This window comes from Podarcis erhardii (assembly GCF_964252035.2).
Source record: "Podarcis erhardii genome assembly, chromosome: 14".
Taxonomy (NCBI): Eukaryota; Metazoa; Chordata; class Lepidosauria; order Squamata; family Lacertidae; genus Podarcis; species Podarcis erhardii.
Window position 1 is genome coordinate 27,882,861 of NC_138503.1, and position 18,341 is coordinate 27,901,201.

The 18,341-nt window shown below is 47.5% G+C and overlaps 1 protein-coding gene across 3 annotated transcripts in view; it reads left to right on the forward strand.

Annotated features, from left to right (window-relative positions):
* Positions 1-13,522, forward strand: part of GLCE (glucuronic acid epimerase) — a 53,807-nt gene extending 40,285 nt beyond the window's left edge. For all 3 annotated transcript variants that reach the window (XM_081838971.1, XM_081838970.1, XM_081838972.1), the window contains 3 exons: positions 4,582-5,186; positions 8,816-9,061; positions 10,009-13,522. In XM_081838971.1, coding sequence (XP_081695097.1) covers positions 4,595-5,186; positions 8,816-9,061; positions 10,009-11,033 — 1,863 coding nt within the window. In that variant the 5' untranslated portion in view covers positions 4,582-4,594 and the 3' untranslated portion in view covers positions 11,034-13,522. The remainder of the gene's footprint in view (positions 1-4,581; positions 5,187-8,815; positions 9,062-10,008) is intronic.
* Positions 13,523-18,341: the final 4,819 nt, after the last annotated feature.

Below are 18,341 nucleotides of genomic sequence, written 5' to 3' on the forward strand. Positions count from 1 at the left end.
TTTAAAAAAAAATGAACAAATTCCTATGCCCCACAAATAACCCAGAGATGCATTTTCAATAAAAGCACACATTCTACTCATGTAAAAACACCAGGCAGGCCCCACAAATAATCCAGAGATGGCATTTTCAATAAAAGCACACATTCTACACATGTAAAAACACGCTGATTCCCGGACCGTCCGTGAGCTGGATTGAGAAGGCGGTTGGGCCGCATCCAGACCCTGGGCCTTAGGTTGCCTACCCCTGGTCTCAAACCTTCCAACATTCAGCTTCATTGGATGGGTCCACCGAGTTCTATGTCTAAAGCAGTTGATCTTGAGTTCCAGGGAAATGCACTGGCCACAGAACCATAGAGATGGAAGGGACCATGAGGGTCATCTAGCCCAACCCCCTGCAATGCATAAATCTTTTCCCCCAACGTGCGGCTCAAACCCACAGCCCTGAGATGAAGAGTTTTATGCTTTATCGGCTGAGCTAACCATGCTATCAATGCTTTCTGGGTTTTTTCTTCTTCTTGATTAAAGGCTGCTAATGCCTGGAACATATTAGGATAGTCTTGCCTGGCTGATGGGAACTATAGTCCAAAACATATGGAGGGTGCCAGATTGGGGAAGCCTGTTCAGAACCCTTCCAGGCTCCTCCAGGAAACCTAGAAGTCGTATTTCTTACTCCTTGAGTGTCTGAATTTTTTTTTTATAGGTGAGCATACAGTCACATGAATGTGGAAGTACATCCATTGCCCTTATATATTATAAATTAAAAGAGATGACTCTGAAAGTGCTATTCTGATGCCTGTCTCTCTGAGTGCTTTTCCTGTTCCTTCAGTTCTTCATCTGTGTTTACACTGCAAGGGTCTTAACTTATTTAGGGGTGGAGCGAAACCAGTGGAGAAACAGTGGGCTGTTTGTTGCCTGCGTGTAGCTGTTTCCTGCAAACAGAATAGTTAAAGAGGATCTGTTCTTCCTTCTCCTCCCTTGAGCGCCACACCACACACCTCCAAACAAGAAGATTTCTCATCTCTCAGCAGCAGCCATCACAGCTGGATGCTGGAAAACAAACAAAATCCCTGAAGCCCGGGCCTCTAAGTGGGATAAGTAACAAAACCAACAACCCAAGCAGTCTTCAATATTTTAAAAGCAAGCCCTGGGAAAGAAAGAGAAGGGCGGGGGGGGGGGGGAGAAGGGAGAACAGGCCAGCTTTAAAGGAGAAACCATGAGGGAATCAACTTAAGGAAGCTTTGTCAAAGTTTTTTCTGCTTCCCATCTCGCTTTTTTTTTATCTTCTTGTGTGAGCAACAGGGTTATAGAGAATTGCACTCAAGGCAAGATGTGTAGGCACATAACGATATATAGAAACCTGGCAGTGTTCTCTCCTATAATGTAGCTCATGTAACTAAATTCAAAATGTGTTTTATATTTTCTTTTCCTTCGCTGGAGGTGGGATGAGAGACAGCAGCAAATTTTTGAGTGTTTTTAATTTTGCAGAAAATGTGTTTATTTTTGTTGGCGTTTCTATAAGAGTGAAATTGGTGGTTTTTTTGTTTAAAGAATTAGATATACCCTGTATTCTTCAACAATATGGGACGTTTTCCTTGTTAAGTGTGAAACGGCTGGGTGGGAGCCAACACAGTGTGGAATTGTGAAATGAATGAAGGGTAAACCAAGGTCCCATCAACTTGAGACTGGCGAGATGTTACCTGTCCGATGGGGGCAGGTATATATCCACTAATGTCATAGCCCGAACTTCTCCTCTTCCTTTGAGGTGAAAGGATAGCATGTAGATGGTTGCTTTCATCACTTTCTGTCTTGGGTAGCAGGTGGTATCAAATCCGCCTCAGTGTCCTAGCTGGGACAGTGTAGAGTAGTGGTTAGAACACAAAGTGGGTGGTACTGCCCCCTGGCCCTGGCAGGCAATGGGGTTAGGGGGCAGTAAGAAGCAAGGGGATGGGAGTCGGGCTCTGGAGGTGTATATGACTATCCCGCTTTGTAAAGCTGGTATCACTGGAACAAGTTTATCAGTTTTGTTGAATTGATTATGCTAAGCAATTTTAATTGGGTTTTGAATAAATGTGCAATTAACTGTTACTATTTTGAATCCGATTGTTACTGTCTTCCTTAGTGGGCTGTGCGAACTGCTATTATAAATAATGCCTTTTACGGGGGAAGGGAGGGGCACTATGGAACCAAGGGGGCAGTGGCCTGAAAACGTTTGCGAACCACTGCCCTTGTTGGACTAGGAACTGGAAGACCAGAGTTCAAATCTCTGCATAGCCATGAAGCTATGACCTTGGGCCAAGCAAAGCATCTCAGTCTTACCTATCTCGCAGGGTTGTTGTGAGCATAAAATAGGGAGAATAATCTATCAGCTGCTTGGAGAGGGCAGGGGTCTGAGGTGCGATATAAATGTAATAGATAAAGCTCAGATTAGCAAGCAAGTGTAGGGCACACTGTTAGTGTTGTGAGCAAGATCCCAGCATAGCGGGCCACTGTGTGTTTGAAACGGGTCAGGTATTTCTTGCTGTGCTTTAGCAATGTGTGGACCAGCCCTAGCTTGGAAGTTTTCCGCAAGAGCCTCTGATGAGAGTTTATCTTACCCCTTCTATGTGCTCTGGATATCATCTTGCTCTGTGTAGGAATGGAAGCAACTCTGGGTCTTTCTAGGACAGCTGTGAGGCAGGCATGTGTGTGTACACGCGCGCGCACACACACACACACACACACACACAGCAAATTATGCAATGGTTAGCTTGCCTGAAGCAGTGCATTTTCTTCCAACACCTCCTTCGTCACCCTTTCCAAAATAGCTTGCCAAGTTGCGTCCCAAGTACGTATTTTATAGCTTGTGTTGAGTTGAAGATGTCCAATTGAACCTTAAGTACCTATTTAAGTCACTGAGACAGGCCAAATAAAGGGTCAAGTGGGGAGATGTAGTTGTTGCCACGGCAGAGCTCAAACAGGGCTCCGTCCAAAGGGGCTTTGGTTCCTTTCCCAATTCAAGGCCACCAGCACAAGAGTCCCTCTTGACCTGCCCAGCACCCTTGGTGTGAATTGGCAAAAGCGCAAGGCAGCTAAGTTCCACCACTCCACCCAGATGACTGCGGAAACTCAAGGCTGAAGAAACTATTTTCATTGCGGAAACTCATTGAGGACAATGGCGTTTCTGTCCAAGCAGCCTTCTCATTTGCCAAAGAGAGGGAGCTTTTCTGGGCATGCTAGCATTTGGTTCAGCCGGTTACAGTGTGTATAGGTGCTTTTCAAATTCCCTGTGCTTGAGGAACCTTTTCTGCCTTGATGCACCTGCCATCTTTGTTAGCCATGGAACATCTGCGCATTTCTCTTCCGCCGATAGCCAGCTGTGCTGTAGCGTTTAAGAGTCTCCTACTGGGACCTGGGAGAGACCAGGGTTCAAATCCCTACTCGGCCATGACGCTCACTAGGTGACCGTGGGCCATTCATTCACTCTTGCCCTAACCTACCTCGCAGGGTTGTTGTGAGGATAAAAGGGGGCGGGGAGCTATGTACACCACTTTGTGCTCCTTGGAGGAAAAGTGGGGTATAAATGCAGTAAATAAATACTGAATTTAGGGTCAGGTTCTAGGCTTCATGGACTACTTGTGCAGAAAACTGGACTCCCCCCCCCTCTCTTATCCCTCTCATGCATTTGCAAGGGAAGTTGGGTAGCAGCAGGCTGCCTCTTTCCTAGCTAAGCTTCCCTAACTAATTTCCTGTTAGGAACATAATAACTGCCCTGTTAGATCAGGCCAAGAACCCATCTAGTCCAACATCCTGCTCTCACAGTGGCCACTCAGATGCCCATGGAAAACCTGCAAGCAGGACTTGAGTTGTTTCCAGCAACTGGTATTCAGAAGTTTTGCTACCTCTGGCTGTGGAGGTAGGACATCATGGTTAGCAGTTGCTGATAGGCCTCTTCTCCTCCATGAATTTGCCTTTTCCTTTATTAAAGCCATCCGAGTGGGTGGCCATTCCTGTCTCCAGCAGGAACGCTATGTGGTAGCTCTGTTGGTTAGAGCGTGGTGCTCCTAACGCCAAGGTTGTGGGTTCAATCCCCATATGGGACAGCTGCATATTGGGGTTGGACTAGATGATCCGCAGGGTCCCTTCCAATTCTATGAATCTATGGAGGAGCGAGTTCCATAGTTTTCACTATGCACTGTGCCTTTGTTGTTCCTCTCCTTCAAAACGTTCAAAGTAAGTGACCTTATATGTGCTGGCTGTGGCTCCCCCTTGTCCTCCCCAAATATCAGGGAGGTGTCCAGATCCCCGCTGGCAAGTCCTCCGAATGTAGGGTTGCCATATTTCAAAAAGTAAATTCCTGACACTCGCAAAGTTGTTGAAAACACCAAAATTGTTGAGTTTTGGGGGGGAAACCTACCCCCAAAATTGTAGGTTTTAAGCTATTTCCGCTGCTTTTTCCATCATGTTGCAATACATCCGGGTTTTCCCTGACATTTTGCCCCAGATGCCATTTTTAAACCCCCAAACCAGGACATGTCAGGAGTTTTCCTGACGTATGGCAAGCCTATCAGAATGAAACTTCTGGCCTTTCTTTGTTTGTTTCAGGTATGGTGTGAATATGCGCTGCTTGGCGACCCGGGTCAACTATAAGACTTTGATCGTCATCTGCGTTCTGTTCACCCTGGTCACGGTCCTGCTGTGGAATAGATGCTCCAGCAACAGGGCAGCCCCACCCTTCCTGCGTAGCCCCAGCAGTGTCTTCCGAGCGGATGGACTGGAGAAGCGAGTGGCCGCTTCGGAGAGCAACAAGGATGTGAACGGCCCGGCCAAGCAGCAGCAGCAGCAGCAGAGCGAAGAGGCCTCCCCGCAAGAGCAGCAGAAGGCGCCCCCTGTGGTTGGGGGCTTCCACGGGAACAAGGCGCTGGGGCTGAAATACGAGGAGATCGACTGCCTGATCAACGATGAGCACACCATCAAAGGCAGGAGAGAAGGGAACGAGGTCTTTCTGCCCTTCTCCTGGGTGGAGAAGTACTTTGAGGTCTACGGGAAGGTCGCCCAGTACGATGGGTACGACAGGTTCGAGTTCTCCCACAGCTACTCCAAAGTGTACGCGCAGAGGGCGCCTTACCACCCGGATGGCGTCTTCATGTCTTTCGAGGGCTACAATGTGGAGGTCCGGGACAGAGTGAAGTGCATCAGTGGTGTCGAAGGTAGGTCTTTCGTTGCTCTTCTTCTTTTCAGGGGAGGAAGGGGAGCTTGTGACCCTATAGATACTGTTGTTAGACTGCAATTTCCATCATTCTTGATGATTGGCTCTGCTGGCTGGGGCTTATGGGAGATACTCCACAGTTACTACATAGTTACTACATATCTGTGAGTAGTAGAACCTGACTTTTCAGGACATGATTCAACTTGCCCACGGAATCCACATGATTCTGTTTGTATGCTTTCGGGTTGCTTTTCTGAAAACAAGCAAACAAAACAGATAATATCTATCTTTCCTATTACCTACAAGCATTCCTAGACGATAAAGCCTATCTTGCATTTTAGTAAACTATTTTAAATCATTTTCCAAATCTGTTGCCTTTGGGGGGAATGTCCTTTTCAGTGTAGCCTGTTATCTGTCCTTCTTATTATTATGAATCTCCTTTTGCTTACATTTCTCAAGGCAATTTGCAGACATATCTTAGGGACCTGGGAAGCTGCCTTATACTGAGCCCAGACCACTGGTGCATTTAGCTCAGTACGGCCTACACTGACTGGCAGCAGCTCTCCAGGGTTTAAGGGTTCTCTTTCCGCCCTACTTGGAAATGCCATCAAGAACTGAACATGGGGTTTTCTTTAGGCAAAGCAGATGCTCCTATCGCTAAGCTAGGGTTCTTACCAGTATCATAAAATGATATTGGAAACAGGTTTAAAAACTACACAGAATGAGCACCTGATCTTAAAAAGCTTGTTGAATCAAAAGGTTTTCAATTCCCCCCCCCCCCTGGAAATTAGAGATAGGGTGTGCCTCTTATATCTCATTAAGTGTACAGTGGCACATCAGGTTAAGTACTTAATTCGTTCTGGAGGTCTATTCTTAACCTGAAACACCACTCTAGCTAATGGGGCCTCCTGCTGCTGCCGCGCCGCCGGAGCACCATTTCTGTTCTCATCCTGAAGCAAAGTTCTTAACCCGAGGTACTATTTCTGGGTTAGTGGAGTCTGTAACCTGAAGCGTATGTAACCTGAGGTACCACTGTATAGCTAATAGATAGGATTTTACACTGGAAACCTCTTAGAAGCCAGCTTGGCAATTAAGTAGTATATAGTTTTTTTATTATCAATATTAATGTTTATAGCCATACATAACTAAAGAGTAACCGTTTCTAAAAAATATATATTCCTGGCCTGGTTGCCTGCAGGAGATTTCTTATTCACCCCAGGCGACTACTTGCAAGCCTAGTCTGGTGGGATCACTTTTTCAGCGGAGAGCCTCTCCTGTCAAGTAGATTGCAAGGCAGTGAAGGAGTTCATTTTAGGTTTCCTCCTGTCTCATTCCCACAATGTCATTGTGTTGTCTGGTGTCCTGTGACCTGGAGAATTTAATCATGTCATCTTTCTAAATTAACAGCTGCAAGCGAAGCTTTTATAGCAGGCGTAGGGCTGGTTCCTCTCTCCCGGATCCCGAGGCCTGCGCCTCTCGCAGAGACCCCTCTTCATTAATAAGCAAAGCATCTTTTAGCATTTGAGATATTACATAGTGCTCTTTAAATAGTTCCCCTGGCGCTTTTGCCCTTCAGGCAAACACATCCATCAAGTGACTATCACAGACACTTATCGGCATTATGAAGTGCGGATGATACGTGGAAATGCATTTTCTTTAATTTTGTTTCGGTAATCTTTCTGTCACGCTCGGTTTGAGGCATAACCGCTCTCCGAGCTAGACGCTGCTGTGTTAAGGGGAGAAGCCATTGTTAGGCCTAAGTCTGCAAGAGGGTCCAGCTGGTGGAGCTGACAGTGGGTGACACTAAATCTGCCTCGAGGGGAAAGGCCTTTGTACCTCTGCGGTAGACCACCTGCTCTGAAGGTCCCAGGTTCAGTCCCTGGCAGCATCTCCAGGTGGGGCTGGGGAGAGCCTCTCACCTGAAATCCTGGAGTGCTGCTGGTCAGTGTAGACAATACTACGCTGGATGAACTAGTGGCGACAGAAGGGAAAATTACTTTTAGATCAGTTGTCAGAGTCAGACTAAAAGTGCAAGCCCCACTGAGTGGAATGGGATTGACTCCTGAGTTGGCCTGTTTCGGGTTCCAGATTAATTGGCACTTACTTGCTATTTTATCAAGCAAGCTGGGCAGGATTCTTCCCACCGGACTTTATTTTATTATTATTTTTTGCATTTATATCCCACTTTTCCTCCAAGGAGCTCACAGCGCTGTACATAATTTTCTTCCTCCCCATTTTACCCTCACAACAACCCTGTGAGGTGGGTTCGGCTGAGATTGAGTGCCTGGCCAAGGTTATCCAGTGAGCTTTATGGCTGTGTGGGGATCTGATCCCTGGTCTCCCAGTTCCTATTCCAGGACTCTACTCCAGTACACACTGGCTTTCAAATAGACATTGGTTGTGGTGGGATTCAAGGCTATGCCTCCGAAGAGACTCTCAATATTAAACTTTTAAGCATCTATGTAGCCAGGTATGAAAAAGGCTGTGTTCATGGCTCTCCTGACTGCTCCTTCCCCAACCTTATACCCTCTGGAACTACAACTCCCATCAGCCCCAGGAAAGCATGGATGCAGTCCCATCAGCCTCAGCATCATACGACTGTGTTTGCTGGGGTTGATGGGAGATGTTGTCCAGGGCATCTGAAAGGCATGCGATGCCAACAGTAGCTGGTTCCATTGGCAAATGTCTCATGGCCCTAAAAATGTTGGCGGCCCCTGGAGTGTAAAGGGTTAGTCTAGTGGTTTCCAAAGTGGGTGGTACCCTCCAGGAGGTGGTGGTGGGATTCTCTAGGGGCTGCTCAGAGGCAAGGGGGTGATGGTGTGCGTGTGTGTGCGCATGTGCGCACTGGAGGTGTGATTGTCAACAAAATGAAAATCTGGTATCACCGGATCCAGTTCATCAGCTTTGTTGGATTAATTAAACTAAATGGTTTTAATTGGATTATGAATAAATGTGCAATTAATTGTGGGTTGTGCAGACCTCTATTCTGAGTAGTGTTTTTTATAGAGTAGGGTAGGGGGGCACAAGAGATGAGTTTCTGGAACCAGGTGGCCTGAGAAAATTGGGACCCACTTTGATAGAGGGAAAATAAATGGAGGCAGGACTAAACTGCAGGATCAACAGAATCCCACATGTTTTTACTTGGTAGTCTTCAATGGGGCTTATTCCCAGGAACGTTTGTACAGAACTGCGCAATTCTTAGGTACAGTTCTATATTCATTTGTGGATCGTGGAAACCACTGCTCTGAATTAAGCTTTTGGTAGGGTGAGGGGCACTGGGGCATAGAGCTGGACGATATATTGGTAAATTGTCTGAAACCAGTATGGCGTTCAGATCGTGATGTATTCCCAGCTCAAATTGCCTGCAGACAGCCAAAGGGGCAGGTGAACGGAGGAAGAAGCAGCTGAGATACATTCCAGAACATTGTGATAGACCAGCATGCCATGGTATTTAGCTGCTGATATATCAGTGTTGAAACCAGATATCGCTGGCCCTACTGGGGATGAGTTTATGGAGCCAAGGGGGCGGTGGCCCAAAAAACATTGTGAGCCACGGGGTTAGTCTGACCCCACAGGGCTCTTCTGCTGTGCTCACATTCCTATGCTGTGTCTTCTGCCCCTGTGTCACAGGCGTGCCACTCTCGACGCAGTGGGGGCCGCAGGGCTACTTCTACCCCATCCAGATTGCCCAATATGGGCTCAGCCACTACAGCAAGAACCTGACCGAGAAGCCTCCTCACGTGGAGGTGTATGAGATGGCTGAGGAGAAGGACCAAAACAGCCACACTGCAGACTGGACGGTACCCAAAGGCAGCTCTGTCACGATGGTGCTGGACAAGTCCAGGTTCACAAATGTCAAGCAATTTGTTGTCCCAGGTAGGTCAGTTCAAAGGGAGACGGTAGGTCTGGCCGGATCCTGCAGGGCTTTTCTCACATTCCCATGATATAGGGTGTGGCTTTATATAAACACACACATTCACTTCTCCTTTATTCCATTTCTTTTCATGCTGAAAGGTGTGTGTGGGGGGGAAACATTCCCCCCACCCGCCCAGAAAATTATTGATTATATGCAGCATTTCTTCTCTTTCCCCCACACCCAGAAAATTAATGATTATACGCAACATTTCTTCTCTTTCTCTCTCCCCCCCCCCCCCGTTTTCTTTGTATGAAGACAGCCTCATTAATTGGGGCATAATGTATTTCCCCCAACTAATCAATAGCCATTAGAATTAATGAGTCCATTACTTTAAAAGGCAACGAAGTAATTTTAGTCAGCGCCTTAGGCTGGGGTCTCTAAGGCGAAAGCAGTAAAAGTCTCCCTTCCCTTTGTAGTCAGTGGAGCATCCAGGAAGGCTGGATCTCTGAGGTGTGCTCCTCTCCCACTTCATCAGCTGCGGAGTAATCCTTGGGATCCTCAAAGACCAGTGTGGGAGCAGGATGCTGGACTTGGAGGCAGGGGGCTTTGATCCAGCCCAGCAACCAAGCTGGACTTGATGGGCCACTGGCTCTTCTTATGTTCTTATTTGCCAGAAACATCTAACTGGCTGTTGTGGGGAACAGGACTTTGAACTGGACAGCTCTGGCTTGCTCCAGGGTGCCCATACTTGCATTTGTAACTAATTAATAATGAACAGAATCAAAGTTGAAATGCTAATTTCATGCTATTGATTTGAATGTCCTTGGCAGTGCATGAGAACAGGCGTTGTGGCTGGCAAGCTGCTTTCTTGATGCTTATCTGTCAATACTCAGGGCAAAAGAAAGATCCGTCCCGTGTTGTAGTTTTGCTCCGTAACCAACCCCTTACCCTTTTTATTCCCTGTCAGAAAACTCCGAGGGCGCCTCTCTGCAGCTGGGGAACACGAGGGACTTCATTATTTCCTTCGACCTCAAGTTCATCACCAACGGGAGCATCTCGGTGGTCCTGGAGACCACAGAGAAGAACCAGCTGTTCCGTGTGCACTATGTCTCCAACACCCAGTTGATAGCTTTCAAGGATAGAGACATTTACTATGGCATCGGGCCCAGGACTAGCTGGAGCACAGTCACCCGAGACCTTGTGACCGACCTGAGGAAGGGGGTCGGCCTCTCCAACACGAAGGCCGTCAAGCAGACTAAGATCATGCCCAAGAGGGTGGTCCGCTTGGTGGTGAAAGGACACGGCTTCATCGACAACGTCACCATCTCGGCCACGGCCCACATGGCGGCCTTTTTCGCCGCTAGCGACTGGCTGGTGAGGAACCAGGATGAGAAGGGTGGTTGGCCGATCATGGTGACCCGGAAGCTGGGGGAAGGCTTCAAGTCCCTGGACCCCGGGTGGTACTCTGCCATGGCTCAGGGCCAGGCCATTTCCACCTTGGTTCGGGCCTACCTCTTGACGAAAGACCACACGTTCCTCAGTGCGGCTCTGCGGGCCACGGCGCCTTACAAGCTCTCCTCAGAGCAGCGTGGCGTGAAGGCCGTCTTCATGAACAAGCACGACTGGTACGAGGAGTACCCCACGTCGCCTAGCTCCTTTGTCCTGAACGGGTTCATGTATTCCCTCATTGGGCTGTACGACTTGAAGGAGACAGCAGGAGAGAAGCTGGGAAAGGAGGCCAAGCTCCTGTACGAGCGGGGCATGGAGTCCCTCAAGGCCATGCTCCCTCTCTACGACACGGGCTCAGGGACCATCTATGACCTCCGCCATTTCATGCTGGGGACAGCCCCGAACTTGGCCCGGTGGGACTATCACACTACCCACATTAACCAGCTCCAGCTCCTCAGCACCATCGACGAGACGCCCCTGTTCAAAGAGTTCGTCAAGAGGTGGAAGAGCTACCTGCGAGGAGGCAGGGCGAAGCACAATTGAGCCCAGCTCACAACCAAAATGGAGTTTCCCCCCCCGTCTGCGGTGCTTGGCAGCCGCCATCTTTGAAGCAGAGTGAAGGTGGTGCCCAAACCCTCTGTGTGTGTGTGTGTGTGTGTGTGTGCGTGTGTGTGTGCGTGCGTACTTGTGTTTTGTTTTTTTGAACAGACTCTATTTTCAAAGAAGTGATCCTTAAAACTCAACTTTTTTAAACGATTGCATTCCAGCAGATGAATCCTTTATAGAGGGGAGAGGTAAAATTACAAAGCAGGCATCTGATCAAAGGACAAAGTTTAGCAAACTTGTTTACGTTTCCACAGCGGTCCATTATGGTACTTGTGCATAATATGAAATGTTTTCTGGGGGGTGGCGGGAAATCACAAAAGCTATAATGGTTTTTATAGCCCAGTATTGGTCAGAAAAAAGTAGAATATGGCCTCTCTCTTTTTTTCTTTTTCTTTTTTTTAAAATGGATGGGTGCAGAAATGGGGTTTTCACTTGGGGGTGGAGTGGAAAACAGTATGCCATGCCAGAAATCTCTCTTAACTCTTATCCCAGAGAGTGGGTGACGTCATTATTTCATTCTACACATATTTCCCTTTGGTGGGAAATTTCAGAGCAGTTTGTGTTGAAATTCTGTATATTGCGAAATACTTCAAATGTCCAGTTTCTTTAAAGATGTACAAATGGGATTAAAAAAACAACAACACCACGCTATTAGTGGTGAGGATTCACTGGGAATTTCTGTGAAAACTCCGTGGCTACTCGGGAGAGCTGGTACAGGGGATGTCTGTGCCTCAGTACCACTCCCATTTCCTTGCACAGGGACCTCCCAGTGGGCAAGTTCGAATGTGTGTTTTTCTCACTCTGTTCCATAAGCGTCCGACCATTACAAGCAGGACCAGCTGTCAGCACAAAAACGTGGTCACCTTCTCTCAAACTGGTTCTGCTGTCACCTTTTCAAGCTTGGCCAATCCCTTTCCTTGCTTCCAGATGAGCTGAGACCTCTTCTGGTGAGAGCGGGAGGCTCTTTCCCTCCTGATCATTTACAGCAGGTGTGGGGGACCTTTGAACCTCTGGGTGCTGCCGAACTACAACTCCCATCAGCCGTAGCAAGCATGCCAGCGGCTCAGGGACAATGGAAGCTGTCGTTCAGCAACATCTGGATGGCCAAAGGTTCCCCACATCTGGTTTTTACAGGGTTTCTTTTCCATGTAAGCCATTCTGTCCCTTGGGGGGGGGAGGTTCAGGCCCTGTCCTTCTGGTGTTTGGGGTGCTACCCCCCCATCCCTAGTTGTGCTGGCTGGAAGTTGTCCCCCAAAACATCTGGAGGGCACCAAGCTGAAGAAAACTAGTCTAGGGTACTGTTGAAACCAGGTACAGTTCATGTGGGTGAGGGGGCTGGAAATAATCTTTTTTAAGTGGCATTATGTTTGAACACTGTGGAAGTTTTTCTGCAGCAACTTGCTCTTGAAACTGCTACTGGTGGTGGGAGGGGAGGGTTGTTTTTTTTTAATGGTTTATTTTGTTTTGGGGAAGTGAAATGAGTATGTATTTATATTTGTCTGTCTGTAAGTCATTCCACTTCTGCCGGCACCGTGGTCAACAGCACTTGATTCGAAAAATTCATTTTTTTTCATTGGGATCACAGATATTCATTTGGCATTTTTTCACCATTGTAAAAACTGGCCAGGGGCACAGTCTGCTGGGAAGCTGCACTTGAGAGAGATGGAGATAGATGCCTTTTTCTCCATGGACCAGCCTTCTCTTTCCAATACTACTGTATCTTCCAGGCTTGTTCAGTGGAGCTTCCATTAAGGTGAGCTCTTGGAGGCTCAGGAAGAGCGCTAATGAGGTGGTGGCTCGATTCTGGCTTGGAAATCCCCTTCCCAGGCTTAGAAACTATGTCTCTCGCAAATGTCTTGCGCTGTGTTGTATACCCTGCCTTTGGCAAACCACACTCCCGGTTTCCAGTTGCTGAGAAGTTGGTAGTTGGAGAAATCCAAGCAGGGGACCCTGCAGATTAGGGAGGTCTAATCCAGACCAGAGGTAGCCATTATTGAACTCCAGTTCCCATCAGCCCCAGCCAGCATGGCCCAATGGCCAGTGATGATGGGAGTCAGAGTCCCAACAACACTCAGAGGGCACCACGTTGGCTACACCTGAATCCAGAGGGGCCATGACTTACCAACCCTGCTGTGGCTTTTCATTTCAGTAGGCACAATTGCTGCTGGTAGATGCTTTGGCAGGCTGCCTGAACTTGCCCAGAATCCCGTGTCATTGGCAGCTTGCCCCTCTGTTCCTAATGCCGCGCTTAGATATTCAAATCCCACACTTGTGCATTTCAAGGAAACCAGGCGTTTCAGCTTGGTCATTTTTCTTTGCTCGCCTTGCAGTGTATACAGAAGCACGGAAGCCTGCACTGTCATTTTACTGGGGAAAGATGTGGGCCGTGGTACTCTCAGATGTTCTGGGCTATAACTCTCCCCCCCCCCCAAAAAAAAATCTGCATGGCACCAGGTTGGTGAAGCTTGCCCTGAGGCACGCTGGTCTGTTGGTACATTAGAAGAACATTTGAATTCCTAGGTGCTGGCAACACAGTTTTAAGAGCCAGGGCTCCTACATAGGTCGTCCTCCACTTCCACAGATCTTGGTAAAAAGCAGTTTTGAGGGCCCCCGGGTTCTTCCAGAGCAAAAGTTTGGGTACTGCTGTTTCTGACTGTATGTGTTTCTGAGGGGGAGTGGGACTGGAGCATATGCAAACCACCAAGAGAAAAATAGGGGCATCTGAGGAGTCAGGAGTTAAGTGGGGAGGGAGTAAATTCAAGTCCCAGAAGAGAGAAGCCTTAAAATTCCAGTTCTCTTTGAGAGCCTTGCTTTCTGTGCTGATAGCCAGCATATTGAACTGTACTCCCCAAGCCAGTCGCCTCCAGATGTTTTGGACTACAGACAGCCTCAGCATCATATGACTGCGCTGGCCGGTGCTGATGGGAGTTGTAGTCCCTAACCTCTGGAGAGCACCAAGTTGTGGAAGGGCTGGTCTGTGTTGCGATGATACCAAAGTAGGTCGATTCCGAGACCTCCTTCCTCTCTAGCAATTGCTTCTGGATGTGAGAGTGCAACTCAAACCGTGGCCAGCCAGATTTGGAGCAGCCAGCGCAGACATCTTCAGGGTACTGTTTGGGTGGAGCGTTAGTGCCTTGACCATGCGGCCATAACTTCCTCTTGCAATAGGAAATGAGTATACGTTGTGGCTGGTTGATGGTTCTGTGCTTACGACTCACTGTGGCACTCCCAGGGCTTCCAGATTTGTGTAGGCTTGTCGTATTCGTTGGCCCAAGATTGGCAACTGGGGCAAGCTGGTATTTGGGAAATGAGTGCTGTTCTAGTCGGCACTCAAATTGGCAACCAGCTGCTCTCCATATGACCGACTTCCCCATGGCGGACCCTTTCACTAGCTGCTCATGGTGGGTGTGATAGAGGTCAGGGAAGCAGAATCTCAAGTAGGCTGTGTTTAGTGGGAATTGGCTTCTGAGAAATAGGCATCTTGATTATTTTAGTACATTGTCTTTGGCCCAATATGGACAAAGTAGGTTGTATCCAACTATGTCATACTCAAGAGTAGACCCGTTAAAATCCGTGAACTTAAGTGAATCATGCCTGCTGCTTTCAGTGGGTCTCCTCTTGTCGCTCAGTTGGATACAACCCAATCCTCCTGAGCGTTTAAGCATGGCCAGGTGTACCTCTCCCCAACCCCTCAAAGTGCAGATTGGTCCTCATTTCCGTTTTCAGAGCCATGAGCCGCTCGGCTGAACATACAAAGATTTATTTCAAACCAGCGTTTGGAGCTGATCAGCAAACTCATTCAAGATTATGTGCTAGTTTGGTGCCGATCCAACACACTGCACCATGGTTAGCTCCCAAAAGGGAAAAGTGTGCATGCATCAGGGTGGGAAGTTCACAGGAGAGCAGGGAAAGGGATTACAAGAGCCCCAGCAGACTCCCAGTTTTTTTCCTTTGCAGGTGCCACATCTGCATTGGGCCCCTGGGCTATTTCCCCCCTCATTTGTATACATGGGGTGTGAGGGGTGGATGTCCAAGTTGCTGTGTCTGAAGGCCAGCTATGAGCAATGAGGGAATTCCAAGGATGCAAAACCGAAGTTTAGTATTGCAAGTTCTCTATTTTTTATTTTATTTTAAAAAGCTAGGGGACAAGAGATGTCATGAACATGGAGGCTAATGTGTTGCCGTTCACAGAGTGAGCCGATGCCTTTTGTTCCCGAGTAGACGCGACCCTTTTTTCCCCTTTTGCATTATTGTGCGACACACAAGCACAACTGGTGTCGAGTTTTTCTTTCCGTCCTTTTGAGGCTTCCACTGAAAATTGCTGCTTTTCGTCCACCTTGCAATTCTATTTCTGACCCCCCCCCTTTTCTTTTTCTTTTCTTTTCTTCCCTTTTTACATGCGGGGTTTGAACCATGGGTTTAAATATGCAATAAATTGTTTACAGGATGCCCTTTGGAGGGCAACAAGTCCTTTGTAAAGCTGTACAGACTTTGTGGGTTAAGCACAATGTGCACAGGTTAGTTTTATATGGGGCAAGACATGATTTTTTGCAGTGGGAATGGTCCTATTATGTTTATATATACATATACATATATATATATATATATATATATATTAAAAAGTAAACCAATCAACTTTGTGCTTCATGTAAAGCTGCTTTATAAAATTGTAAAATAAAGAGTTTTTAATCTTACGCTGTCACTTGGTGTTCATTCGTTGTGTCAAGAGAGGCAAAAGCGCCAGACTGAATAGAGTCTTAACGGGAAAGCGGACTTCGGAACCAGACGCTCCAACCTTTTTTAAAGGTGGATTAGAGGACGCATTTAAAATCCCGTCATATTTTGCAGCATAAAATGGCTTTTGCTGGACTCAAGAGAATGTCTTGGTAGACACAGAAACTGATTCTAACGCACTGGGTCTTGGTTCTTTGTAGCAGTCTGAGGTTGCAGGGATTCTAATATGTGTTGTTATGTCTGCAGCAGGGTCTCTTGTCTCCAGTGTCCCATGAAAGGGGAGCTTTTTAGCCCCTGAGAAGTCTTCTCGCCCTTGGTTGCCAATCACAGTCAAAGGAGGTAAGGCTGAGGATCAACTCCTAGGGTCACCCTGGAGAAAGCACACGGGAAGATCACCAACGAGTTGTTGTGCATGCTCCAAAGCTAAGCCTTTTGGAACACTGAAAACAAGGTGCTTCCGAATCAAGAGAATGGCGTGCAAGCTCTATTATTATGTTCAGAGGAACTTCAGAGAAAACACATCAGGTCATTCCAAAGCAAGATATTTGAGCACGCCCAATCAGTTACCCATGTATGTGCAGAGCAAAGCATTGATCTAACTGAAAGGCAGCACAGGCAGATCTGCGTTGATCAATGCAGTGCAACCCTAATTATTATTATTGTATAATTAAAAGATTATACAGTAATCTTAAAAGGTCATATAATCTCATAAAGGGGGCATGGCAGTGAGGGTGTGCGGCTGACTTGTGACGGGACCCTGCATTTCTGAACTCGCCACTAGGCTACTGGCCATGGGATCGTACTTGAGGTAGCATTGTGGATTGGCTTGGATGCTGGACTATGACCAGAAACATGCATTTGGCCCTGAAACTCACTTAGTGGCCTTAGGCCAGTCACTATCCTTATCTAGCTTAGCCTAGCTGAGCTAGGAGCAGCCAAAGTGGTGTCAGGGTACTTGGGACTACAATTCCCATCAACCTCAGCCAGCACGGCCAATGGTCAGAGATCATGGGACTTGTAGCCTGCAACATCTGGCAGATCCAATAATGTTGGCTACCTCTGCTCCACAGGGTGGTTTCGAAGATAAAATGGGGGCAGAGAGACATTGCGTGCTGGTTGCCCTGAACTCTTTGGAGGCAGGGTGCAGATAAAAATTTAAACCCTAAATATTTAGGAGTTCTTTGTTCTCTGCACAACGGAGCTGTCAAAGTGAGCATTGTACTTTTGAGGGGCCACCATTCCGCTTTGTCTGAAACCCGCCTCCACGACGAGAACACAAATGTCTCTGCCTCTCTGGGTGACAATATTGATTTTCATCACTCTTGGCAATTTGTTAAGAAGGTCTGCATGGAAAATTGAAGGGAATTTAAATATGTTGTCTTGGTGATGAATCTGAATGTTTGCTGCTCAATTTGTGGTGAAAGGAGATACATTTGCCATCTGCTGGGAATGATTGATGGCTTCCATGACTAGCTTTGGTGCTGTCAGCATGTTAAGCAGCTTGCCTGTTTAATGAATTGCTGCCCCAACTGGAAAAATGGGAGGACTTCTTTAAGAGAGAGAGAGAGAGAGAGAGAGAGAGAGAGAAGAAGAAGAAGAAGAAGAAGAAGAAGAAGAAGAAGAAGAAGAAGAAGAAGAAGAAGAAGAAGAAGAAGAAGAGGAAAAAAATTAGTCCTCATTCTTAGGATTTGGGCACCACTAGTTTTACGCACACGTTTTTAACACATCTGTCCAAGCTTTTCCATATCTCATTCAGATGTACCCTAAAAATGTAGTAACCACCCAGGTTCCCCACTGGGGTGGGAAATTTGCAATGTAGAGTGAAGTGCTGGCGAATCAGAGTCAGAATTATAGAGCTGGAAGGGACCCTGAGGATTATCTGATCTAACCCCCTGCAATGCAAGAATATGCAGCTGTCCCATAGGAGGATCGAAACCGCTACCTTGGTTTTAATCCGCACCATGCTGTAACCAACTGAGCTATCCAGATGATGAATTTAAAGTGGTTTAATGAAGGGACGTGGGTGGCGCTGTGGGTTAAACCACAGAGCCTAGGGCTTGCCAATCAGAAGGTCGGTGGTTCAAATCTCCATGATGGGGTGAGCTCCCATTGCTCGGTCCCTGCTCCTGCCCACCTAGCAGTTCGAAAGCACGTCAAAGTGCAAGTAGATAAATAGATACCGCTCCGGCGGGAAGGTAAATGGCGTCTCCGTGCGCTGCTCTGGTTTGCCAGAAGCGGCTTAGTCATGCTGGCCACATGACCCGGAAGCTGTACGCTGGCTCCCTTGGCCTGTAAAGCGAGATGAGTGCCGCAACCCCAGAGTCGTCTGTGACTGGACCTAATGGTCGGGGGTCCCTTTACCTTTTAATGATCTCCCTTCCCAGAGATCTGGAGATTTTCTGTGAGGTTGATAGGAGGGGGATCACCTAACAGCTCAGCCTGGAGATAATGAGACACTTAATTTCAGAATCATGGGTTCGAGCCCCACGTTGGGCAAAAAGATTCATGCAT